The sequence below is a fragment of the Nelumbo lutea genome, chromosome 5 (genome assembly GCF_056320005.1).
Source record: "Nelumbo lutea isolate HS-2025 chromosome 5, American lotus-T2T, whole genome shotgun sequence".
Lineage (NCBI taxonomy): Eukaryota > Viridiplantae > Streptophyta > Magnoliopsida > Proteales > Nelumbonaceae > Nelumbo > Nelumbo lutea.
In genome coordinates, this window is record NC_142688.1 from 33,365,747 (window position 1) to 33,391,832 (window position 26,086).

General features: G+C 40.5%; 2 protein-coding genes across 4 annotated transcripts; both read right to left on the minus strand.

Annotated features, from left to right (window-relative positions):
- Positions 1 to 3,153: 3,153 nt before the first annotated feature.
- Positions 3,154 to 4,202, minus strand: LOC148851573 (abscisic stress-ripening protein 5-like). Its single transcript, XM_088946215.1, has 2 exons — positions 3,873 to 4,202; positions 3,154 to 3,583 (listed from the first exon to the last, which is right to left on the minus strand). Exons 1-2 carry the CDS (start codon positions 4,104 to 4,106, stop codon positions 3,401 to 3,403), a joined length of 417 nt encoding a protein of 138 aa, XP_088802341.1. The 5' UTR covers positions 4,107 to 4,202; the 3' UTR covers positions 3,154 to 3,400.
- Positions 4,203 to 11,613: 7,411 nt separating this feature from the next.
- On the minus strand, positions 11,614 to 23,396 carry LOC148851574 (SET domain-containing protein). Of its 3 annotated transcripts, XR_016098701.1 has the most exons (7): positions 21,935 to 23,396; positions 21,801 to 21,834; positions 21,596 to 21,696; positions 20,616 to 20,714; positions 20,278 to 20,370; positions 11,778 to 12,908; positions 11,614 to 11,672 (listed from the first exon to the last, which is right to left on the minus strand). XR_016098701.1 is itself a non-coding variant. In XM_088942600.1 (6 exons), the coding sequence occupies exons 1-6, from the start codon at positions 22,742 to 22,744 to the stop codon at positions 11,868 to 11,870; spliced, it is 2,178 nt and encodes a 725-aa protein (XP_088798726.1). In that variant the 5' UTR covers positions 22,745 to 23,395; the 3' UTR covers positions 11,614 to 11,867. The 3 variants fall into 3 exon arrangements, 2 of the variants coding, with proteins under 2 accessions (XP_088798726.1, XP_088798727.1); XM_088942600.1 differs by having other exon boundaries at positions 11,614 to 12,908; positions 21,935 to 23,395; XM_088942601.1 differs by lacking the exon at positions 20,278 to 20,370 and having other exon boundaries at positions 11,614 to 12,908; positions 21,935 to 23,384.
- Positions 23,397 to 26,086: the final 2,690 nt, after the last annotated feature.

Consider the following 26,086-nt stretch of genomic DNA (forward strand, 5'->3'; position numbering starts at 1 on the left):
TATATGTTGTCATAGGTGTTTTATGTTTTGATTGAATATGAAAATTTTCATACAGGTGTATGAATTAGAATTTTTATGTAGCAATCACAATATATTGCATTTTTTTTTTAATTTGGAACCTTTTTAGAGGCGGCCAAAAGTGTCTCAAATATTAAATCATACAAAATTTTCCTTTTTTTAGATTTTTTTTAGAGGCACATAAAATTGCCACAAAATCATTTAGAGGCGTTCAAATGCACCTCTAAATTGAACTTTTAGAGGCACTTTTAACTGCCTCTATATAGGACTTTTAGCCTCATTGCAATAGAGGCATTCGTATGTGTTTTTGAAAGTTCAATTTATAATCTGCTTTTGATGTTCAATCAAGCTTTTCTAAAACATTTAGCGATAAGGCTTTTAGAGGCACTTACTTGGTTATTTTCTGTAACCTTTAGATGCATTTTTTAAGCTTTTAGAGGCAGTTATGGTTTACTCTATAGATGAATTTTCTAGTAGTGGGGTTTGGGATTGAATCGAATAATTTGAAGCGGGTCAAGGGAAACATATCACATTTGTCCAAAAAATCAAGTTGGGATGTATAGATTTAGATCGGGCTGATCAATCCGAACCGGAGTCAAAGCAAGTGGGTCGGCTTGCTTTGGGTCGGATTGGATCTAGGTCAAATCGGTCCGTTCATAACCTTTTTGGATTTGGGTTGGTCTAGATCGCCCTAGTCTGGATCGGGATGGGTTGACCAACCCAAACGAATTGGATTGGGGTGATCGGGTCTATTCTCCGAGTAGAGGGTAGCCTAGAAAAGCCGGTGCCCTCTTCTTTCTCGCCTGCAACTGGTATGCCTTGACTGAAGTGAATTCTTCAAATTCATACCAAATTAACTACATGAAGTGGTTGCCCACTGCATTTCCCTAGGAGCCACAAATGTCGCCCGCAACAACTCAGTGGTCTAATCCATCCTACTACTCTTACTATGGGTATCCTCAATATTAGATGGGGGTGAATTCTATGGCTTTGCGATGAATCTACCTTCAAATGATCCTTACTACATACAGTCAGCCACAGATTCCTTTGGCTGAACCTCCGCTGCTGCTGGATGTTTCCACTTGTGACTTCCTCAATCCCTTTGGTTTGCTCGACGATGGTTTCTGGGGTATTGGGCAAGATGTTGATGATGAAGATGGAAAAGAAGGGCAATATCATCCTTTAACAGAACTGGAAATGGAGTCAGGAAGAGTTGGAATCAGAGACAGAGATGAAGATGGAGTTGGAGTTGAGTCAAGAAGAGTTGGAATCAGAGACAGAGATGAAGATGGAGTTGGAGTTGGGGTCAGAGTCGGAGACGGAGATGGAGATGGCGACGGAGACGGAGTTGCAGAGACAGTTGGAAATTGGAGATGGAGTCGAAGAGAGGGAGTAAGAATCAGAGATGGAGACGGAGATGGAGTTGGAATCGGAGACGAATAATGGAGTGAAATCATAAAAGGGTATTTTAGGAATTTTAAAAAATATATCAGTCATGTGATGTCAAATGTCAATGGAATGTGATGGAGAGTTAACGACGAGGGAAGTTTTAGACAATTGTCAACAAACTTGAGGTACTTTAAGACAATATATAAACAATAAAGATAGATAGAGTTAATCAATTAATTAAACCATAAGGGTAGTTTAAGATATCACATGCGAACAAAGTGTGATGAAAAGTTAGTGACAAGGGAGGTTTTAAACAATTGTTAAAAAACTTGAAGGTACTTTTAAAACAATATGTAAACAATAAAGGTAGAGTTAGTCAATTAGCTAAACCATAAGGATAGAGGGTATTTTGAAACGAGTCCGGATCTCCTGCTTACGAGAACCCTGCCCACATTTATTGCAATCGCACATGGAGAACATCTCATCCTCTGCATAGTATTATCCAGGGGGAGATGTTCCTAATTCATAGGGGATAGTGTACTTTGAAACACATGGAGGCCAAAAAGCACTCCAAACGTGGCTTACATTTGGATTGGAAACTGAATGAGATTGATAACGACAAGAAACGGGCAGTGGGCTTGAAGTGGAACATTTACTATCCATAACTAGCATGGATCTCTTCCCAACAGAAAACCTTCTAACATAATTTGTATATGCCATCTCATGCATATTGGGTCACCAATATTATTGTGGGTTCCAATCTTATGGTGAGATGTGTGAAAATGAATTCAGATTTGGCCCTTACACAAATCTATCTTCAGTTCTTCACTCCATCCTTACAGACTTTGCAGCCATGCAATGGGAACATCACTGTACTTCATATGTTTTTATTTATGGGATAGATGTTTCTAATGCATGGTTGCAAAAATTTTGAGTATGGTATTCGTAAAAAATTTTGAGGATGGTGTGAGGATGAATTATGTGAGGACTAGAATAATTAAACACTGATGGAGGTTTTTAGGGTTCAATTGAGCAAGCTATTGAATGATTGTGAGAAATTAATCAAACTGGTGTTTGTGTGGTAACTTGTTTTGGACCATGCTGCCTTCTTCCCTTCAAGCTGAAGCTATAGCAGTAAAGAATGCTCTTCTTCTTGCAAAGAAGCATGGATTTAACATATTAATTCTGGAATCTGATTGCAAGGTGTTGGTGAACAGCTTGAATGCGCCAAAGGTTTTTCTATCTCTCGTGAATGCTTCTTTGGGCTACGTTTGATTTGAAGGAAAAGCTATAAGGAAAGGAAATAAAACCTATATAAAAGCTTTGTAAAGTTTCCCTACCTTTCTCTACTTTTTTCCTTCAAACCAAACACAATCTTAATTAAATGTAACTCTAGACCTTGCACATGGCCTCTCGGTTCCCTTCATCTTTGTCAACAGAAAGTTAAACTCAGTGGTCCATGCTCTTCCAAGATCAGGGTCTTTTTCCGGTTTTCTTTTCTTCTCTCTTTTTTTTTTTTTGACCTGGGTGGATTTACTGTCTAGTCACGTCTGATTATCATGTGTGGAATTAGTATTCTTCTGTTCTGGGGATATTATAGCATTACCTAAAGATTTATAGGGAAATAGATCATAAATTTTTTATTTTTTAATTGTTTATCTTTAAAAAATAAACAAAACATTATCACAATAAAATGATCCTAATTTCACCCCACTGGGACCTATTTGTGAGGATGACCCAATTAGGTGAAACCTAATCCATAACCATTTCGCATTAAAAGAATGGTTCAAAAGCCATACTACACATATATAAATACCAAAAAGAAAACATATACCCAATATATCCAAACTACTAGAGAGTCAACATAGGGCGAACCTAGCAAACACATATTTCATCTCACCATTGGCACTTCAGCACTTATTATTATGGGAAACACAGTGAAAACTAAAAACATCACTAATTATATATATATATATATATATATTATGTCTATTTAGAATAGATGGTGATGCTTCTTTCCATGGGCCTCTTCGGCGTGTTCCTTTGCTTCTTTCTTCTCATGGTGTTCGTGGAAGGCGTATCCCCCACTCCCCACTGCAACCGCTGCCGCAACCTCTTCTTCAATTTTGTGCCTGTGTGCGTGCTCTGGGTCTTTCTCCGCCTTATGCTTCTCGTGCTAAAGCAATGTTGTTAGAAAACAAAAACAAGTTTTTGATTAGTTTTATCGTACTTGTCACAACTTTCATCTATACATATACTAATGATAAAATAAATGTAACTATGCAAAGTGTCAACTGATTGGTTGGTAAGGTCTCTTGCTTGCTGGTTGTAATGAAGACTTAGGATCAAATAATTCCGTCCGCATTTGGGTTAAGGGGGTTTATGGATTTTGAAGATGGGCTACCACGTCATGTAAGCCCTTTGGGGAACAAAAAACGTAACTATCAGTTGGTAAGGTTTCTTACGAGAGCAAAAGCACCAGCTGCAGCTGCACCAAGCTCACCAAAGTGTTCTAAATGCTTGTGTTGCTTCTCCTCTTTCTCATAATCAACAGCAGAGGAAGCAGCAAAGTTTGTTGTCTGAGAATAATTGCCGGTGCTGTCGGCAGCATAGGTGGTCTCGGAGTACACCACTTCAGACTCTGGCCTCTCATCCTTGTGATGGTGGAAGAGGTGTTGGTGGTGCTTTTCCTCAGCCATGGTGGTGGCAAGAAAGGTGTTTGACAAAGAAAAGGAAAAGGAGGAGGCTCTTAATCAGGAAGAATCAAAGGCAGATGGTATTGGTGGTTGATGGATGAATAGAGGGACTGAAGTAGTTCTATTTATAAGATTTCTTCTGAGGAGTTCTAACCTCCCCAGCTTAGTGCATACTGTGGAATAATTAATGTGAGTAGGCCACGACTTTTGGAATTCACACGGACCAGATGAGTGCCTGAAAATGTGGTTGGTAAAAGCTCTCGGCTGAATCACAAGAATACGTCTACTGCTTCAAAGGAAATTACATGAATTCAAGATAGTTTTTTCTTTATTCGGTAATTAGATTTTTCAAAAATATTTCTGCAATTCAATTATAGCAACATTTACTTTATGTGATTGGTTGAACTTGATAGTAAGTATATCTTATTAAACATGGACAAATGAAAGAAAAAACAAATTTTAACTAATTGATTGAGACTGAGATTTAACATACAGAAAATATTAGTGAATATATTAATCTTAAATTCTTCAATTATTTATAACTATTTATTAAATTTAGCCTTTTATGGATTTCCCTTTCGTGGTAATTGGTTGAGATCGAGATTTAACATGCAACCTATATTGGTGAAATTCAGCCTTTGATGAGTTTTTTTATTGGCCCATTGATTTGATGGACAACACCAATGAAACCCCCATCTTCACTAATTAAGCAAACATTTTAATTTATTATTTGTTTTATATTCTCTCACTCTCTGAACCGTTGTAAATATATCTTATTAAACATAAATCAATGAAAAATAAATAAAATTAAAATCAAGAGATAATATCATCCAATATCAATGAATATTAAAATTTTCAATTATTTATAGCTTAATATAAAATTCAGCCTTTGATGGGTCTTCTTTTGGTGGCCCACTGATTTGATGGACAAAACCCATTGAAACCCCATCTCCACTAATTAAGCAAATATTTTAATTTATTATTTGTTTATCCTCTATTCCTCTCTGAGCCATGTGGAGAGATGTGATAGACTAATTCAAGCAATGCATCAGATAAGAATCCAACGCCCGAGATTCATCTTGATTTCTTCTCAACCACTCTACTAAAGGAAGAATAAACCAAGTATATCCAACGAAAATGGCGATCAATATTAAAGAAGAAACAAAGAAAAGAAGATATTTCGAATAGGATGATATTGATGATATATCCATATATGCTCATGAAATAAATGGTCGGTTACATAAGGGCCCACCTGTGGAGAACTCGGGCTGTCGGCAAAAGGATAGTGGCCCAAATGTAAAGAGGGCCCCACTCGTAGACCATTTTTCAGAACATACACCTATGATCCATTCAATAATAAGCAGCAGAGCCAGAGTTCTTCCGTGGGGCGTAGGAAACTGATCTCTCTCTCTCTATGGCCTCAAACTCAACTTCGAAGTGTCCAGAAGTGGTAGGGGGAAGAGACCTTGTGTGGTGATAACGGGCCAACAGGTCATCTTGGGTCACATGTTTATGCGTCAAAGCATTAAAAGCTTGTTGACGATCAACAATTACACCCCGATCCGGGCATAAACACAACCGAATCCTAATTACGTGCTAATTTGGTCGAATCCGATCCAATCCAGTTCAGTGTGAGTCCATTATAAATGAATCAGGTTCAATTCAATCTAATGAATTTTTAGACCAATTTGGGTCAGTCCAATTTAATGTTTGAATCATTCTACTTGTTCAAATTAATTTTGATTTAGATTGGTTTCAATCCAAACCTGGTTTATTGACACATATATTCTTAGAAGAATGACCCATAATCCCAGGGTCAGAATCTATAAGCTCAAAGTGCATTTGGGTAGGTATCAGCTCGGAATTGATGCAAATTCACAGGTGGGTACGGGCACATAGAGTGTGGTTTTTGGACCTTCTGAATGTTTATAGTTTTGCAGTGGAAATCAGAAATCTACATTAAGCCTGTCTGTCATTTTTCTTATATTTTTATCTTATATCAATAGACTAGATATTGGCTTAATCCAACCAAATATAATATAAACTTATTACGAACAGGCCAGGTCCAATCCAATCTTATACAGGTATTGATTTTGGGTTTTAGAACCCATCTACCAGTCTACGGCTTTGTACCATTTGGTGCGTGAGGTGACTGGGTGAATTATAGGTAGGGGTGGGACATTAATCAGACTATTGGTGAGCCATTTGAGTTCAGCTTGTGAAAATTTTGATTTAGTTTTTTCCAATTTAAGCTTCAAGGTCGAGTTTGAATTTCATATATAGGATGATGGATTGGTAATTGAGTCATGCTCAAATAGTATGACACTCGACTTGCCAAGCTTGTAATTTTAATTAATTGAGCTTATATATAATATTTTTAACAAGAATTATTTTTTTAAACATATAAATTTTATTTTTTATATGAAGCTTGGCTTAAATAGCTTATTCTTTAATTCAAGTCCAACTAAACTTGAATATATGACCCTTTGAGTTGGATCAAATTCAAGTTAATATTTGAAGCTTGAATTGAGCTCAAACCTTAACTTGAGCCTTATGCTTCTCTACCAAGTGGAGCTTGATAAATCAATATTGGGCTTAGCCACTCTTATCCACCCCTAATTATAGGTGAACCCTGGGAGAGGTATTATCATTATATATGACCAAATCACCAAAACCCCATGCCAACTTATATGTTTTTGGGTCATTAACTAGTTAAAACATCTCCTATAGTGTTTAATGGATTTACTTAAACCTATTCTATAGTTTTTGTTTTACTAAAACATCTTCTATAATTTGCAGCTTATTTATTTAATCAACCTTAAGTGTTTGTTTTGCCATTTGAAAATGGTAATGTAATCACCTAAGCTGAGTGAAAAATATTCAAGGGCATAGGATCATGATTGTTTATTTTCAATATTACTCCTAACACTTCTTCATACAAAAAACAAAATTAACAAAGCTGTTGCGAGCAAAAATGGTATTTTCATTTTTTTTCTTTTGATTAAATTTATCCAAATGAATGTTTGAGTCAAAACCATTATTTTCAACTGTAATGGAAGATTAATTAAATAAATGGATTACAAACTACAGGGGATGTTTTAGTAAAACGCAAACTATAAGATAGGTTTTAATAAATTCTTGAAACTATAGGGATGTTCTATTAAATGACCCTATATTCCTTTTAGGCTACACTCTAGAGCCTACCCTCTGGGCAGGGTTATCGAGGACTGTGTGCACACAATTAACAATGTAACAAACTGAAAGTAAATATATAACTGCTTAAAGAGAGAGGTAGTGTATGTATATATATTGATCGCAAAATACTAATTCAAGAAGGCTTTCCTTATTGAGCTCAGAAACAACATAACTGTGTCACGGTTCCGTTAAAGGACCAGCCAATGGTTGAGTTTGAGGTGAGAAGAAGAAGAAGAAGAGATCGATAACAAAGGCTTATGCCAGTGCATCGATGAGGGCTGAGGGTGAAGCAACTGGTACTTGCCTTTCCAATAAAACGCAACGATTCCAGGTCCGTGAACCCAGAAAGCGTAGGATAAAAACATGCTTTTTGGTGGGAAAGCTAGAGGCGATCGCATCGATGATTTGGACCCAGCAATGTCCGCCCATCTCTAGCAGCTTTGGACAACAACTGTTGCCCATCATGTAATCCTTATCAATTAATGAACCAAATGCCGACACCAAACAGCTATCACCCAACACCTCTAAGCAATGCTCCAGGTGGTCATCAAAAGAACTGGGCAGCGGCCCTTCAGCCCCCTGTGGTGCCATTGACGCCGACGGTCTCTCTCCCTCCTCTTCCTCCTGCAATCGCATTGCGAGTCCCTGTGCAACCAACACACTCGTGCAGGCTAACAAAGACATCAGCACTATAGCGTTGCCATGGAACTTCTCCATGTGATCTTTCCTTTCTCTCAAACTCTGTTATATTAATTGCCTACGTCTGTTTCTTCTAGTTTTGCTGGTGGAGGATATAGGTCGAGGTCCTGAGATTTATATATATATATATATATATATATATATATATATATATATATGTTGAGAGATCCATAACCTTCGTTTGGGTCATAAAGACTCTCAGCTTGCAATGTTAATGAAATTTACTTGAACAGTAAGTAACCGCTTTGGACATCAAATGTGTCAAGTCTTTTTTAGCCGTGAATAAGCCTGATAAACCAATACGAATATAACTGATTCCATAGATCAGTATAGCCACTTAATAATGAAATTATATCCTGAATTCTCATACAGGTTTATATCAAACATTGACATTGCGCTAGCAGGATTTTAGTCTTTCAAGGGTTGGGTTCGGGCCAAGCCCAGAAAAACTAGTATATATATATATATATATATATATATATACGTACGTAGAGTGAGAAAGGGAGCAAAATATATAATAACGAGATGGAGATTGAACTCTCAAACTCCAAGCAAACACTACTTCAGATGACAGATAGAAGCAACAAGCAGAGATACCAACAACCCATTACCCAAAATCCAACTCTGTTGCACAAGGCATTAAGCATTACCCAAAGTCCCAAACACTTGAAGAAAGCCACGTAGACGACTAGAAGTATAAACAACCTAACACACTACTAACATCCCTGCGATTCATTTCTTCTCTAACCCACAACCATCACACCGGCTGGTGTTGGGCTCAAAGGTGTCTGAGTGGGAGACAGCACTGGTGGTTCAACGGGTGGAACTGGCCCAATGTATGGAGGAGGGGGAGATGCCAGAGTTCCCATTGATGCATCACAGTAGCCTCGGAGTATGTCGCCTTGCTCAGCTGTAAAGCCGATAGAAGTAAACATAGATGGCCAGCACTGTCGAGTGATGACTCGAATGGCTCGGCAGCAATCAAGGCCCAGATAAGTCTCACCCTCGAGGAAGAAAAAAATAATCTCATTGGTGCATGCTCGAAGCTCCAGAAGCGCATTCCCACATTCCACCAAGCCTCCTCCCTCACTCTCAAGCCGTGCTGCAAGGTCATGACCCCATGTCAGTGGCAGCTCTCGTGCCACAGTAGCAGTAGTCCCCATGACCCATGCGACGATTACTAACAGGAGAGCCAACTTTCTGACAGCCATGTCTTCTATGAATCTATCAACTCAGAGAAATGTAGCACACTTGACAGTCGATATTTGGTGCAAGTTGAGTCTTCAGGCCCTGCACAAACACACATATATATATATAGGAAATAGGGAAGGAAAAGAAGCTAGACAGGTCATTTGATAATCGTGGGTACGTAACTGTTCATACTCCAAAACGTATTTGGGCAACTGAAAAGATAAGCCGATCGACTGTGCTTAATACATTATGAGACGAAGTTGATGGTTGACGTGCTTACTTACAGAGGCAGGCTTGTTTTCCTTGGCGATGCTCATTATGAATTGATAATGGCTGCATTATTAAATGATGGGGTTACGCTTACTCTTGAATAAGATGGACACGAGAGGTTTGATCGTATTAATGAGTGCTTCCTGGATATTTAACATGATAATTAGTTGGATAATATTTCTAGCTAGAGCTAAACTCGTCACATAGGCTAGAGACGTCAAATACGCGATGACTCGGTTTACAGGAGGAAACTCGTTCGGTGACTGTGTGTTGCCCACCAAGGATTCCAACAGCCAGTTTCAGTTTCAATTAGCAGGTTCATATTCATTCTGAAGTGCCATCTTAACTAAGAGTTCTCAAGTCATACAAAGTAATTAATATGGGATATGGGTACGTTACGTTGAAGGGACTTATAGGGATTTTACAGCAATATTATATTGATGGCAGTACGTTGTTCCTTGTTTGTGCAGTTGGGACTGTTGGTAGTACCAGGAATGGCACAGACCCAGATTATGTAGAACCTGCCCCAGAAAAATGGAAGAGATGCAAGGATTCCCATGAATTCATAAATTGCTGTCATGGAGTGAAGGAGGAATGATACAGGAGAATAATGGTTCAGCACAGGGTTAGAATTTTTATGTCCAAAGTACAGGCAAGTGCTAGCTCGGAATTGATGCCAATTCACGGGTGGGTATTGATGTATAGAGTGGGAGTTTTTGATATTTTGAATGGTTATAAGTGTACAGTAGAATACAGATTTAAATCTGCATTGGACCTGTCCATTAACACTTCAGTCAGGCTGATGGCATATGAATGTGTAAAAATCCCAGTACCTTTGGTGTTTGGTGTTTGACGTGAGCTGTTAACTTTTTTAGAAGTCCAGCTGTCCAACTTTTTGTCTTTTCCTGTTTGATTGGAAAAATATTTAACATGCACTCCAAGAATCCTGTAGAAAAGCTTCATATAGAGTTTTAGTTTACACGTGGAAATATGCACCTCCACCAAATGGTCTGTGGATTGTCAAAATCTTTATGCAAAAGTTCACATTGTCTTTACTGTCTAATCTTCCAGAAGATCTTTGAAAACAGACTTGTGAATCGGCACTACTCATCTTTCAAGTGGGCAGAGGCAGATCTCTCCCAAATCCGAATTAACCTTGTGAGTTTTCCAATCTACAACCTTTTCTACTTATCTCATCATGAGTTGATAGCTGGCTCTAATTCCTTGGTGTAATAGAGAAGTTTGCATTTCCAGATTTTCAGCCTATTGGAAACGAACTTAAGGAGAGAAAAAGAATGTGCTTCCCAAAACCTACTAAAAATTGGAGGAACAGAGGCAGTGATCAGTGAGAGTTGAAGATGGAGCAAAGGTTTCTATAGTGATAACTTGTTATCAACCCATTGTTTTTAAACTTGTTATCAACCCATTGTTTTTATCAAGTCTGCAGTGGAAAAAGCATCATATCGACAGCATGGTTAAGTCCGCTGGTAAATCCTCCGGAATACCGCCCGAGACAAGATTTCCCGTCTCAACCACCTTGTCCAACGGAGGTGCCCTACTGATCCCGTTTGTATCAAGCATTGGGGATTTCAAATGCACACTGCGACCCTCTCCACAAATTTCAAGCGAAGCCCCATTTACCGAGCAAACAGAAGAGAAACATCTAGTTGACAAATGCCACAAGCTTTAAAAAAAAAAATTTCAATCTCTAAGCCCCTTCTGGCCAGACCCTCAAGGTGGCAGTTATGAAAGTTCATAGCAGAAATGTATGATGTTATCAAATAAAACTACCCTTGAGAATGCTGGCCAATCTGGAAAGAGCACATTAGGATTTAGAACTTGCACATCCCTTAAGTAAATACACTGGAATGATAACGTAGCTACTAAGTTGCACTCAACCATAAAAAGTAATATAAAATAACATGACAAGGCGTAGCCAATTTAGATATAGTCCAAACCTGTTCCATATACATTATTGAGACAAACATTGCTTACATAGATAGCTTCAGCGGTGCCCCCAAGACGAGATGGTAATTTACTAAAGATATTTTCTTTTCTTTCTTTTGGCACCAAAATGTTTCTGTAGCTCAATTACGTGCACATTATTATTGCTAGACTAGTACCCCCCAAAAAAAAAGTTGCTAAACACACTTAATGGTGTTAAATCTTGAAATTCTGCTCCGGTGTTAAAGTGAGTCAACATCCAATGGTTTTCTGAAGAATAAGAGATGGCTATAGGATTTAGTCATCTATATAAGCATTGTCCCCGAGACAGGTAAAGCACATAAAAAATGAATTAATGAAGAATAGAATTGGAACCTGCTCAAGTGTAATAAAAAGCCAAAAGAGGAAGCAGGGATGGAACATTTTTTATGCTAGAACTCAATGCAATTTGCTGGAGAAAATCAATCAGCTACATTTTTCAGCATTATAGAGCAGATTCTTAGAGTAAGAAGTCAAATGGCTGCAACGACCATAACAAATAGTTGATAAATATCCTCCATAGAGCAAGCAATGAGAACCCAACTGAAACAGGGTTGTCCTTTCCCTGTTGGTGCATCTGCCTGCTTCACATGTACAACTAACACAACCTTTTCCATCCATACAAGAAGAACCAACATCAGTACAGTCAACATGAAGCTGAGAATGTTCTGAGCTAAAAGCCTCTGTTCTAAGCCATCTGAAATCCACAGGATCACAAATTTCCTTGAGGTAATTATGGCCACTGATCAAGGAAGGCCATACTTCAGGCAAAATCTTTGAAATGCAATTAAGGAACTTCTTGGATATCTCATTAAATGCATCTTGCCCCAATATGCTATTAGCCTTTGGACATATCAAATTTGCTTCTAATTTGTCCATCAAAGAGCACCTGCCACATCCATAACTGGAGAGAGAAATAAGATTTGAATGGGGCTTACCCTGTTCAACAGTCAAATTCCATGCCAAGCTCCTAGAAAGACTCAGCAAGGACTCCCCAACACTGATCCAGAAATTGGCAGCTGGAACAATCAAAGAAGTTTCAGGGACAAACAAGTGATGAACTGCCCCTGCAAGCAATAAGGAATATGCTGTACTGGTCCTGTGCATATTGAAAGCTTCCAGCTTATAGTCCACTTCTGAATGAATTGCCAGTAAGTTACTAGCCCGGATCTTATAAGCAGAAGCTAGTATAATGTAAGCATTCAGAGAGAGATGATGCAGGGGTTGCAAATTCGAACTAGGTCTCTCCTGTGGTTTTAGCCGATCATCTTGGAGACACTCAGAAAGGATATTCTCAAGCTTCTGACAGGATGTTTCTGGATCCCCAATTGATAAGTACTCATCTATAGCTTCACCTAGGCAATGAGCTGAATCTTTGCACGTCTCTTCTTCAATGAATCCATGATTTGAAAATGAGTCAGTAACATTGGAGGTGATGGTGGCATTTCCCTTGAGAGCAACATGACCCTAATTGCATAATCCTTTCTCAGAAAAAACTCATGAAATTATGGAACTAACAACATATCCAAGGTGTAAAACAAAAGAGCACAAGTCTGGAAGAGCACATTAAATGCAGGAATTAATGTTGATGCAGAATAAAATGCCTGTAGTGTTGTATTTATTCTAATTTGGGATACAGATATCTTCTCGTGGTCTGATTCTATTATAGGTAAGGTGAGTTCTCTGTTGCATCATATGTAAAAATATATTATATGTGAAGGAATGGACATGCAAAGCTATGTAGGTCCAAGGGTTAGCAATTTGAGGAGGAACTGTTGGGTGGAGATTGAATCATTTTCTCAAAGGCAGGGCTTCCCAGTGTGTATAGAAGGTTATTTTAACATAATAAGATTTTCCACAAAAAGAAAGGGGGGCTAGGCTATCCAGAGACATGGTAGAGTTTGGAAAGTTTGTGGATAGGACTACGGTTAATGGATTTGCCATCACAAGGCACTTTTTTACTTGGAGCAGCTTCAGGGGAGATCCATAATTGACTAGGCTGGACAGATTTCTCATTAATAGTAGGTAGGATGACATGTTTCCAGACTCTGTGCAAGTGGCAATGATTCAGCCAACTTCTGACCATTATTTTCTTCCATTTAGGGTGGGTACTGTAGACAAAACCTGGGCCATTCAAATTGGAGCTAATGCTATTTCAGATTCCAGAATTCAAGAGACTAGTCCTTCCGTAACTCAGGAGAGACATCCCGGTTCTGACCCTAAGGAAGATATTATCAATTCCTTCCGTGAACATTTGGAATTGTATGGTAGGACTCTCCGCCAGGTGGATTCTGGGCCTACTCCTTCTACCTCATTTGCATCTACATCAGGTAATGCCACAACCTTCCATGTGTCATCTCATACTACTGATTCACCTTGGATTATTGACTCCGGAGCCTCAAATCACATGACCGGTAACTCAAATTTGTTCCAGACATATAACCTTCTCTCTGGGAGAGATAAGGTAAGACTGGCTGATGGTTCCTTTTCTACCATAGCTGGCCAAGGCACCATATCTCTCCCACTTGGCCTTACTCTACCAAATGTCCTGCATGTTCCGAAATTACCTATTAATTTGTTGTCCATTAGTAGTATTACTCACTCTTTGAACTGCTCAGTCACCTTTTTTCCGTCTTCATGTGTGTTTCAGGATTTGACCTCGGGGAAGACGATTGGTAGAGGAAGCATGGTGGATGGTCTCTACGTGTTGGAGAATAATGCTGGTCTAGTGGCGACTGAGTCCACAAGTTCGGTGAGTGAGAGTCAGGCCTATTTATGGCATAGTCGTTTAGGTCATCTTTCTTTTGAGTCGTTAAAAGTTATGTTCCCAAAGATTTTTGAGTCCTTGTCAGTGAGTCAATTACAGTGTCAAACTTGTCAGCTGAGTAAGCATTGTAGAAGCTCTTTACCTTTAAGAAATAAAAGATCTGAATTTCCATTTCATATTGTTTATTCTGATGTTTGGGGCCCTGTTACTCTACCTACTGCGGCTGGCTATAAGTATTTTGTTACGTTGATTGATGATTATTCTCGATACACTTGGGTTTATCCTATGTGATCTCGATATGAAGTGCCACAAATTGTGAAAGATTTCCAACGCATGGTGTTCACTCAGTTCCAAACGAAAATTCATATTTTCCAGTCGGACAATGCAAAGGAATATTTCCATATTGATCTCACGAAGTTCTTTGCTTCGAGTGGGTCACTTCAGCGAAGCTCTTGTACCAGGACACCCCAACAAAATGGTGTGGCTGAACGAAAAAATCGTCATCTACTCGAAGTTGTTGGTGGCTTGCTGATTCATATGAATGTGCCGAAACAGTTCTGGATGGATGTAGTATTGTGTGCGACATATATCATCAATCGCATGCCCTCTCGGCTATTAGAGTATAAGGCCCCACATCAGCTCCTGTTCCCTACAGCCCCGCTGTCCACCATTCTGATGCATGTCTTTGGGTGTCGTTGTTTTGTCCACAACCTATCACCTACTCGTGGTAAACTTGACCCTCGGGCTATTCCTTGTGTTTTTCTTGGTTACCCCTCATCTCAAAAGGGGTATCGTTGCTATGATCCCATTGCTCGTAAGTACTATGTTTCCATTGATGTCTCATTCTTTGAGAGTCAACCGTTCTTCTCGGTTTCTCCTCAGGGGGAGAGTAGGGTTGAGGAGAAACAGGCGACGACTCAGATTCAACTACCTCCTTTACCCGATCCTCCTCTGTTCCGGGTTTTCCATCGTCGTCATAAGAGCCAGCAGAGTTCAAGAGCCGTGGAGCCGGACACTATGCAACCAACATCATCGGATTCACCCGAGGCAAATTCGTCTCATCAGCCAGGTACACTTGCTCCAATTGCTCCTTTAAATGTTGATTCACATGTCCCCAATGATCTTAATATTCCTATTGCTAAGAGAAAGGGTGTTAGATCTTGTACCACTAATCATCCTATCTCTAACTTTGTGTCCTATGAGCATGTTTCTCCCTCGTACCGTGCCTTCCTCTCCTCTGTGGACAGTGTTCCCATCCCTAAGACCGTGGCAGAAGCTTTGTCAAAACCTGAATGGACAGATGCAATGCAAGAAGAAATTGATGCCTTACATAAAAATGGTACGTGGGAGTTGGTAGATCTTCCTGAGGGGAAGGAACCAGTGGGGTGCAAGTGGGTGTTCACAGTGAAACACAAAGCTGATGGAACTATTGAAAGGTACAAGGCTAGACTGGTAGCAAGAGGCTTCACACAGGTATATGGAGTGGACTATGCAGAGACTTTTGCCCCTATAGCGAAGATGAACTCCATCCGGATTCTCCTTTCCTTGGCAGCAAATCTTGACTGGGATCTTCACCAATTGGACATCAAGAATGCCTTCTTGAATGATGACTTGGAAGAGGAGGTGTACATGACCCAACCCCCAGGGTCCTGTGCCAGAGGCAGTGAACAAAAGGTGTGCAGGTTGAAAAAGTCCCTATATGGATTGAAACAATCACCTCGGGTTTGGTTTAGTAAGTTCTATGTAGCAGTCCAACAAATGGGATTCAAACAATGCCAATCAGATCATACCTTGTTTGTAAAAAGAGGTGAAGGTAAAATTGCAGCTCTTATTGTGTATGTGGATGACATAGTGATCACAGGAGACTAGGAGGCTGAAATCCAGAGACTAAAAAAATTCTTAGCCACTAAATTTGAGGTGAAGGATCTAGGCTCCTTATGATACTTCCTTGGAATTGAAGTTGCCCGCTCTCACAAGGGCATCTTTATTTCCCAACGGAAATATGTACTAGATCTACTAGAAGATACAGGCAAGTTGGGGGTAAAACCATCTAATTCACCTATTGAACCTAATCACCATCTGGGAGACAGTCAAGGAGAGTTTTTGAAAGATGTAAAGATGTTCCAGAGACTTGTGGGGAGACTTCTGTATTTGTCTATGACCAGGCCTGATATTGCCTATGCAGTGGGTGTCCTTAGTCAATTCATGCACAGCCCGATGACAACTCACTTTGAAGCTGCAGAGAGGATCTTGAGATATCTCAAGAAGTTTCCTGGGGCTGGTTTGTTGTTCCAGAAACACAGTCACTTAAAAGTGGAAGTATATACTAATGCAGATTGGGCAGGAGCAGTCAACGACCGAAAGTCCACCAGTGGTTATTGTGCCTTTGTAGGAGGAAACCTTGTCACATGGAGAAGCAAAAAACAAAGTGTGGTGGCTAGATCCAGTGCTGAAGCAGAATATAGAGCGATGGCTCATGGGGTTGCGGAAATCATGTGGATAAGAAATCTGTTAGGTGAACTGGGTTTTGCAGTAAACAATCCTACTTCACTCTACTGTGACAATAAAGCAGCCATCAATATTGCTGTTAATCCAGTTCTGCATGATAGGACGAAACACATTGAAGTGGACAAACATTTTATCAGAGAGAAACTTGAAAGTGGAGAAGTGTGCACACCATATGTCAACTCAGAAGAGCAACTTGCAGATATCTTCACCAAAGGTCTTCATCATGTGCGGCACAAAGATTTGCGTGACAAGTTGGGCATGATTGACATCTATGCTCCAACTTGAGGGGGAGTGTTGGACTAATGTTAGAATAACTTAGTTGCAGTTGTTAGGGCCTGTTTGTCTAATTAAAGTGTTTTTTTATTTCTGTTATGTCTGTTATTGTACTCAGGGGCACAAGGGTCTTTTCCCTTGTTATTTCTGTCGCCCTATATATATTAAATAAACACTGGCGCTGCCAGTACTGTTGCATTGCAAACTCTCTCTTTTCTTTTCTCTTCTCTTCTCTTCTCTCCTCTTCCACCTATCTCTGGCCGGCTACACTGTCAAGAGTTTATATCTGCAGCTTATGCAATGATGAAGAAGAATCAGTGGCTCATTTGCTTATCCACTGCAAATTCACTTATAGCATGTAGATGCATTTTATTCAACTATTTAGAGTTCAGTTCGCTGTTCCAAATGATCTTAGAACACTAATTGCACAATGGCCATCCCGAGCCTTTAGAGGAGTATTATCTTCTGGAACTTGGTTGTAGTAGTAATTTTCTGGCAGACTTGGTTAGAGAGAAACTGGAGAGTCTTTAATGAATTAGAGCAATGTTTCGAAGGATGGAGAAATGCCTTCTTAAATGGATTGTTTTGTACAAATTCTTAGGCTTGAGTTTTTCTGCTTGCAGCTCTCATTGGCAAAAGGTTATATGAGATAATCATTTTGTAGTTTGAAATCTGTTCTCTGTTTTGTTTGTATTGTATCTTAGTGGGTGGAAATCTCTCCTTTACTCCCTTTTCTTTTTATATATTTTTTTTCCTTATCAATTCCCTTTTCTCTTTATATGTTAATGAAATATTTAACACCTTTCAAAAAAAAAAGCAGGGGAGAAGAACAATCCATGTAAAATACAACGGTAAGAGTGAGGATACCCACAAAAATTTTGACAAAGAATGAAAAGAAAATTCATATTTATGAGGCTTACAAAGGATAACAAACATATCTGCATTAATGAAAAAAACGTACCTGGAAAAAAAAAGAAGGAAAATGACAATACACTATAAAATGCGACAAACATATGCTGGATAAAATTATGCATGACATAGACCTAAACCGCAATTTAATGTATGACAATAAAAAATGAAAAAAAAAACCTTCAATTTATCAAAGGAAACACCTTCCCAGAAAGACAAGAAAAATTTCCCCCATCATGCCACAAGTGTAGAGCCTACATAGTTAAGATCCAATTCATCATCATCATCTAAACCTAAGCCTTATCCAACTATATGGGCTCAGCTACATGAATCCTGTTTGTCCATTCCATTCTGTTTAAATAATTTCTTACTACAACCCATGCTCTTTTGGCCTGCCCCTAGTGTTCTAGCCCCTTCAACTTGCAACAGATCGCTTCTTCTTATAGATGCTGCAGATGGTCTTCTATGCACATGATCTTGTCTTACACTGCCACTCCCAAGCCCAAAGAAAGGAAGAGAGGTGTGCTAAGTTGGCATCCAGAATTAACACTTTTACCAAACTCTTACGGTCACGATCCTGAACAATGAGGATCCAAATCCAAGATCAATTTCCCCTCACAAGATCATTTAGGCCAAAAAGGCTATTACATCTTCTACATCAGCATTTGCAAGGAAAATCATTAAAAAGAAGTGGCACAGTAATCATAAGAACTTCTTTTAACAAAGGTATAGTATAATGTGTTAATATCAAAAGTATGGTCCTCTGTAAAATGAGAGACAGAGGACCTAAAAATGGTAGCAACATGAAATCCACCCCTAAAAAAGCAGCAGAGAATATATCATCCTTAAATACAATGTTTACAGACAGCCAGCTGGCCCAGCTCTTTAACATCTCTACTTCCAGGTTAATCACCCCTAACTCAGAAATTGATTCTCCTAAAAAATTCTATTATATCTTTCATACCAGATGGTCCACATAACTGCTGCTGGAACAGCTGACCAACGGACCTTCCCTTTCCTGGAATACCTGCATCTTGCCATTTTTCTAACATCTGTCTCACTGACCTGGGAAAGCACCACTGTAAGTCTAGTGTCCTTATAAAATGGTGCCAAACAGAGGCACTAAAACAACACAACAGAAACAGGTGATTTGAGGACTCTTCTTCTCTTCTGCACAGCACACATAGAATGTCTGAAGTGCTGAAACCTCTCTTTAGCATGCCTTTTGGAGACACTTCTCTCAAGTTTCCACCAACACGAAGAACTTCACTTTTGAAGGGGCAGCAGTTCCCCATATGACTTTTCCTGGAAAATCCTCACCTGTACCCCCCTCAAATGCCTTTATAGAAAGATTTCACTGAGAACTCCCCTGAGCATGTCCACTTCCAGTATCTAGAGTCTTGGACTTGCAGATTTATCATTTATGTGCTGGTTTTGGAGGATAGCCAGGAGCTCAACCACTGAATCCAACTCCCAATCATTGAAGCTCCTTCTAAAGGAAGGAAGCCAAATGATCCTGTCATCATCCACGTAGGATTCTGCAACCGAAGCCAACTTGTTTTCAGCTATATTAAACAGAGCCAGGTGCCTGTTCTTCAAAGCTCTCTCCCCACACCATGGATCCAACCAGAAAAACAGTCTTCTACCATCTCCTGCCTTGAACCTTATTCCTTCACAAGGTTTGTTGAAAACTTTTGAGATGGCCTTGCATACACCACACCTGCAAGACGTGAGAGTTCTCTTCCATGTCCTACCTTGAACCTTAGTCCTTCACAAAGTTGGTTGAAAACTTTTGAGATGACCTTCCATACACCACACCTGCAAGACATGTGAGAGTTCTCTGCATCCCAACCATTACTTCTTAAGCCATACTTAATCTTCCTCCATAGGCTACCAGGTTCTGTCGAGAATCTCCAAAGCCATTTACCCAATAAGGCTGTATTGAAGTGCTTAACCTTCCTGATTCCCAGCCCGCCATGTGAAATTGGTTTACAAACCAATTAAAGGAAAAAAACGGTTTACTTATCTGATGATGAACCAAACTAGCCATGGAGCTAAGTACAAGATACAGTTGGATCACTAGGTCAGACAACATTTTGATTGGTGGCTAGTGGGTCTGGCCAAAAATGGGTGCTTAGCACTTTTACTGTACATAACATTCCTTCTCCATCATCTAATAAAAGCTTTGACTATTACCAATTGAAAAAAGAAAATTCAGATGATGAATCATCCCATCTAATAAAATCTTTGACTATTACCAATTAAAAAAAAAAGAAAATTCAGATGATGAATCATCCAAGTTAATTACTTTTCTCCAACAAAATCATTGTGAAACTTTGTTACAGATTAGTTCATATGTACAATTTGAACTGTGAAAACCTGAGGAGAGGGCAGTTTTGTGTTTCCCTTTCTTTGATCAGCAACAATAATGATAAAAAAAAAGATTTTATTGACATAAAGAGGACAAATACCCTGCAAGAGAGCAACAATACAAGTGATTCAGAACAAGAAAATTTCGACATACAAACTGAGTTATACTTAGTGAAAATGGACTTAGGACATTGTTATACCGGTACCAACCCTCAAAACGTTGCACATTAATATAAACAGAAAAGATACGGTAAAAAAATTGAAACCATAAAGTAGTATAGACACATATTTGATTACAGTATAGTTGATTTGACTACAAACATTGTTTATTCTCTGTAACTTCTTACCAGCAAAACACAATCCACATATGTCTGTGGGAACGCACTACATCTGCTGCATTTACAAATAAATCGATAGGTTTCCCACAATTCTGAGTGCCTCATATCCTAGAGAATGAATAAGAACATGTGGAGAAGATAAGTCACTAAAGAAATTGAATTAGATACATGATGAAAGCTGAAAATTCAGTACAAAAATTTAAACAAAAAAGAACACTCATATAACTAATGATATAGGAATAATTAAGATTTTGCCTAGCTCAGAGCGAATACCAAGTTGACACTGCATTGAACTTGGATGTTGCATACAATGGATAATAAATAATTTAGCACCATATTCATACTTTTGCTAAAGAAATGGACTAGGAGGCTTATATCATCAAAGAAGGGTATTGTTGTCAATGCTGCCCATTTTGTTTTATTGTACTTTGATCACTCTATTGAATAGAGATTGTGTTTAATTTTCCACAAATGAGAACATATTGAGATTTACATTTACAAAAGCTATACTAAGGAAGCACATGGAATGAAATGATTTCGTCTCAGTTTCTTATAACACTTGCATTGCACTCTTCATAACCAAAACTTAATATGAAATTGATATAGTTAATTTCTTTTACTAAATTCACAACCAATCCTAAGTCTCCTCAAATATTTTTTTCTTTTACTAAATTCACAACCTATTGCATACCATTATTTCCTTCTCCCAGCATTATAGAGAGTTTATGAGATACCAGCACAGAATGATCAAGTTCTCAAAATACGCAAGATGAACTATGAAGTGTGTACTGACTTAGCGAAGTGAGAAATCCCAGCAGGATAATTTCTTCTAGAAACACCAAAAACAAACAGTAAATCAAACGTAGATAAAAAGATAAACGAACCAGATTAAACAATCCATGCCTATAAGGGTCCCTTGTAATAATAATATTTACCATTTCTCAAAAAAAAAAAAAAAAGATGGCAAAGTAGGCAACATTGGGATATACCTTCGGCTGCAACAAATCCGTGTATGTCACACAGACCTCCTCTCCTTTCTTGATTGCCTTGATACTTCGTACAATAATTCTCGGACCGTATCCACACAACCCTACAGCAAGAAAAACAAAAACAATTTTTTAATTAAAAATAAAAATGTTAAATTTTCATCAGTGGAATCATAGAAATTCAAAACAACTAAAATCTGGTAATCACCATTGTCTAATTTGCTTTCCTCACAAGCCCATGTCTTCAAATGCATTCAACTGTCAGCCTATAACTCTCATTCCGCGCCTGACAAAAGAAAAGAAAAAAGAGAAATGGGAACTTGATGCAGAGTTATTTCTTACTCGAGTTACTTCACCACTCGCGACAATCCGGAACCTCGACTCAACAGACGAGCACTGCGTCGTCCCGGACCCATGACATGAAAACCTATAACAAGCATTTGGTGAGCAGCTATGATTGATCCAGGAAAAACTCGGACCGTACACGGCGATACCGAGTGGGCGGCCTTCGTTAACCCGCACCTCAATGGAGTTTGTTATCACCTGGCACAGAACAATCTCTTCTAATAAGGTATCTCCCTTCTCTTCTTCTACCGCAAAATCCCCGTCTCGCCACCTTCTAGCAAGGGACATTAGCCTCCCGCCTTCCAGAATTCTCGAGAAAGTTTCGTCGAATTCATCAGCACCAATCAACTTCTCCCGATTACTAATCAACCCGCCAATTCTGCACGAGATGTTGGGGAGGAGGTCGTTTTGCCGGGGGAGAAGGCCGAGTTTCTCAAAGCAGAGGAGGAGACGGAGGGAGGCGCGGAGGTCGGAGGTGTCACCCTGCCAGGTGGTGAACTCTGATTGGAGAATCAGGAAAAGGTTGTGCTCACCGCTGGACATGTGGCGGTCGGAGTCGGCCTTGGAGCATTCAGGAGAGCAATAAAGAACAGAGGGGGAGGAGGAGGAAGAGGTGGAAGTAGCAGGGAAAGGGTGGACAATGGAGGGATCGATGGGGAGAAAAGGGGGGATTCGTGGATTAAGAGGGAGAAAGCAAGCAGAGCAGTGAGAGCGGAGAAAGGAGTCGGAGAGAGAGAAGGCGAGGGGAGGGATTGGGGGAGTGACGTCGTGTCCCATGTCAATGTCTTCCTTCGCTCTCATTTCCATCTTTCCCTCCCTCGCTTTCGATTTTGGAGTTCTATCTGTAACTTAGCTCTAGCATTCTGTATGTATAGTCAGCGCACCTTGGTGATAGCTTTTAGTACTTGAAGTGACTGCAAGTTTACAACCAACCATCAACGCCAACGGACGAGAATCTTGACAACATCAAAGTTGGGTTGCCCACAGAGGATTCTTGTCAAGTAATACCAATACTGGTGGAATTCCAGTTGCAAATCAGCTCATGTCCAACTTGAATAAAATGGAGAAGAAACCAAAGGCAAAATCTTATATTGATCTATTGTGAAATGGAAGAATGAACCGTATTATTTCATGTCTTTACACCAATTTTATATTTAGTCAGCGCTGAAGGCTTTGGAGAGCGAGATCGGCAGGCTGAGAAGACGTGGATATGTGATGAAGATGAAGTGCCTTGCATATAACATGCTCTCGGGCAAAATGACAAAATCAATGTGAATGTGCCTCGTCCGTTGATGAAAAACGGGGTTTGTGGCGATGTGGATAGCAGCTTGGCTGTGGCAATAGAGTGGCACTAGAGTAGAAATGGGTAGACCAAGGTCCTGAATAACACGTCGAAATCCATAGAATTTCACTAGCTGCGGTGGCCAGAGTGTAGTATTTAGCTTCGGTAGAAGATCGTACGATACTTCTATGCTTTTTTGTTTTTTCATGACAAACGAGCACCTCCGAGCATCGTGATGTAACCTGCTGTAGATTTTCGGGTGTCAAGACATGAGGGCCAATCAAAGTCATAATAAACGCACAAACATAACTGGATGCTGGAAATGGGCAAAGCTAGGGCTAAAATGCCATCAGTACCTGATGGAGGCCAAGTTCATTGCGGCCGGTCTGAGTTCGAGTAGGCTCTTGCTCAGAGGTTTTCTTGTTTTGCTTTGTTCTTGCGTTTTTTCCGATGCCGAACTCTTTTTCGCAGGTGTGATGGACTCAGAGAGGACTCGTGGTGGGCACCTATTCCAAGGCATGAAGAGGAGGAAGCGGGTCGCCAAGCGAACTTATACCGAACTGCCCCAGGATGTGGAGCCTCATGTACCAGACTACACGTCAGAGGATCCGCCCAGGGAGCCCAAGGTGGCTCCTTCAATGCAAGAAGCGGTAGGGGCCCCTTATGTCGAGACTACTCACACGAGTGCCCCCGCCTACTCTAGTGCTCCCGCTTACACTGGGTCTGCTCATACGCGAGCTGGGCCCTCAGGTTCGGGAGCTCAAGAGGAATTCAGGAGCGTGCTGTCACCGAACTACGCTCTTCAGAAGAGTAGGGAGGCCACCCTCCCCGAGGAGATCGCAGCGTGGACCGATCTTCCTTTGAACCAGGTTGCCTATCGTGCCACTACTCATGCTATGGTGGTGAGTCAGATTTCTTGTTGTTCTTTGTTTTTATCCCTCTTGCTGTCGTTCTCTTAATCACTTGTTCCTTTTGGTAGGTGAACTCTTCTATTCATGCCTTGGCGGCCAAGGTGGAGAGGAGCTCGAGGCAGGCGCGAGCTGCCGAAGAGGCCTTCCGTGCCGTCGAGGCGACTACCCGAGCTACTGAGCCAGCTGCTCATGCTGTTGAGGAAGCTGCTTGCGCTGCTATGGCCAGGTAGGCGAGGTCTTAGAGGGATGTCGAGGTCATGGGGGTGGTTGTGAAGCATATGGCGGACCTGAGGCTGGACCCGCAACATCAAGTCAAATACCTTCAGGAGGACATAAGGGAGAAAACGCAGATCTTTTTCCAAGGCATCGAAGATGCTAAGAAGAATGTCGTTGATGAATACATCGCCTTGCCGCGCTTTGATGACCTGATGGTGGAATCGTAGAGGAGGGGATTTAAATTGAGCCGGTGGATGATTCGGAGCACATACCCCGAGCTCGATATCAGTGCCATATCCACTTCGCGCATAATTCAGGAGATGGCCAATGCTGCCAATGGTGAGCCGGATTCCGAGGGCGAGGCATGACCTTCGAGTGTCGTTGAAGTGCCTTCTGATAATGAAGAAGAAGCTCCAGGCTTGTGAAAATGCAATTTTTTTTTATCAAATGTACTCTTCCTTATCTTGTAATGGAATGGACTTTTCTTTTGGTTAAGTGTTGGTTGTTCTCTCCCGAACTGATCGTATTTTCCGAACTGACCATATGCCTGGTCTGTTTCTTGCCCGGGTTATTGCACTCATGCGACCTATTTCGATTAATACTTTAGGTCTCCGTTTCGCCTGAGTCTTTGGCTAACTATTCTTTTCTTGCCTATGCCGAGGTTTCTTCGTTAGCTCGGCATCCTGGCTCTTAGGCTCTGGTAGCGATTTCGTTCACTTTGATTGGCGGTGTAAAGGTAGTATCGCCTTAAATTGACGATGTTCCACGCTCGGGGTACTTGTTTGCCTTCCAAGGTTTCGAGCTCGTACGCCCCTTCGAGCGCTCTCTTTACTCTATAGGGCCCTTCCCAATTTGCTCCAAGTTTGCCCACACCGGGTTCGGGCACCATAATCTTATGGAGAACCAGGTCGCCGACTTGGAAGTTCCGCTTTTTTACTCTGGCGTTGTAGTACCGGGCTACTTTCTACTGGTAGGCCACTGTACGGATGTGAGCAAGGTCTCTTACCTCATCCAGTAGGTCGAGGTTGGTACGTAACTCGTCTCCATTTGTCTGATCGTCATATGCTTCTAGTCGCAATGTAGGTATTTCGATTTCCACTGGGATTACCGCTTCAGTGTCGTAGGTGAGGTTAAAGGGGGTCTCTCCCGTGGCAATTTTTTCTGTAGTTCGGTGAACCCATAGAACACTTGGTAGCTCGTCCACCCACAACCCTTTAGCTCGGTCTAGTTGTGCTTTCAATCCGCGGAGGATGACTCTGTTCATTACTTTTGTCTGACCGTTTTCCTGTGGGTGTGCGACCGATGTGAAGTTCTGACGAATTCCCATATTTTGGCACCATTCTTGGAACTTGATATCCTCGAACTGTTTTCCGTTGTCAGAGATCAGTACCCGAGGTAGCCCGAAGTGACATACTATGTTCTTCCAAAAGAAGTTCTGTATGTTTCGGGCTGTAACTGTTGCTAGAGGTTCAGCTTCTATCCATTTTGTGAAATAATCTACTGCCACCACCAGGAACTTTCTCCCACCTGTTACTGGCGGGAATGGCCCCAGGAGGTCGATGCCCCATTGCGCAAAAGGCCATGGGCTGGTGAGGTATTTAAGGTCAGAAGCAGGCTGATGGTGGATATTGGCGTGCTTCTGACACTTGTCGCATTTTCTGACGAGCTCGACGGCTTCTGCCTTCATCATTGGCCAATAGTATCCTTGTCGAAGTGCCTTTTGGGCGAGTGCTCTGCCCC

Coding starts and splice junctions, on each gene's coding strand:
- LOC148851573 (XM_088946215.1), bottom strand. CDS start 4,106: ATGGCTGAGGAAAAGCACCACCAACACCTCTTCCACCATCACAAGGAT. Junction 3,584..3,872: donor CAGCTGGTGCTTTTGCTCTC/GTAAGAAACCTT, acceptor ACATTGCTTTAG/CACGAGAAGCATAAGGCGGA.
- LOC148851574 (XM_088942600.1), bottom strand. CDS start 22,744: ATGGAAATGAGAGCGAAGGAAGACATTGACATGGGACACGACGTCACT. Junction 20,715..21,595: donor CGGATTTGTTGCAGCCGAAG/GTATATCCCAAT, acceptor TTCATTCTCTAG/GATATGAGGCACTCAGAATT. Junction 12,909..20,277: donor CAAAACTGCCCTCTCCTCAG/GTTTTCACAGTT, acceptor TTATGCAATTAG/GGTCATGTTGCTCTCAAGGG.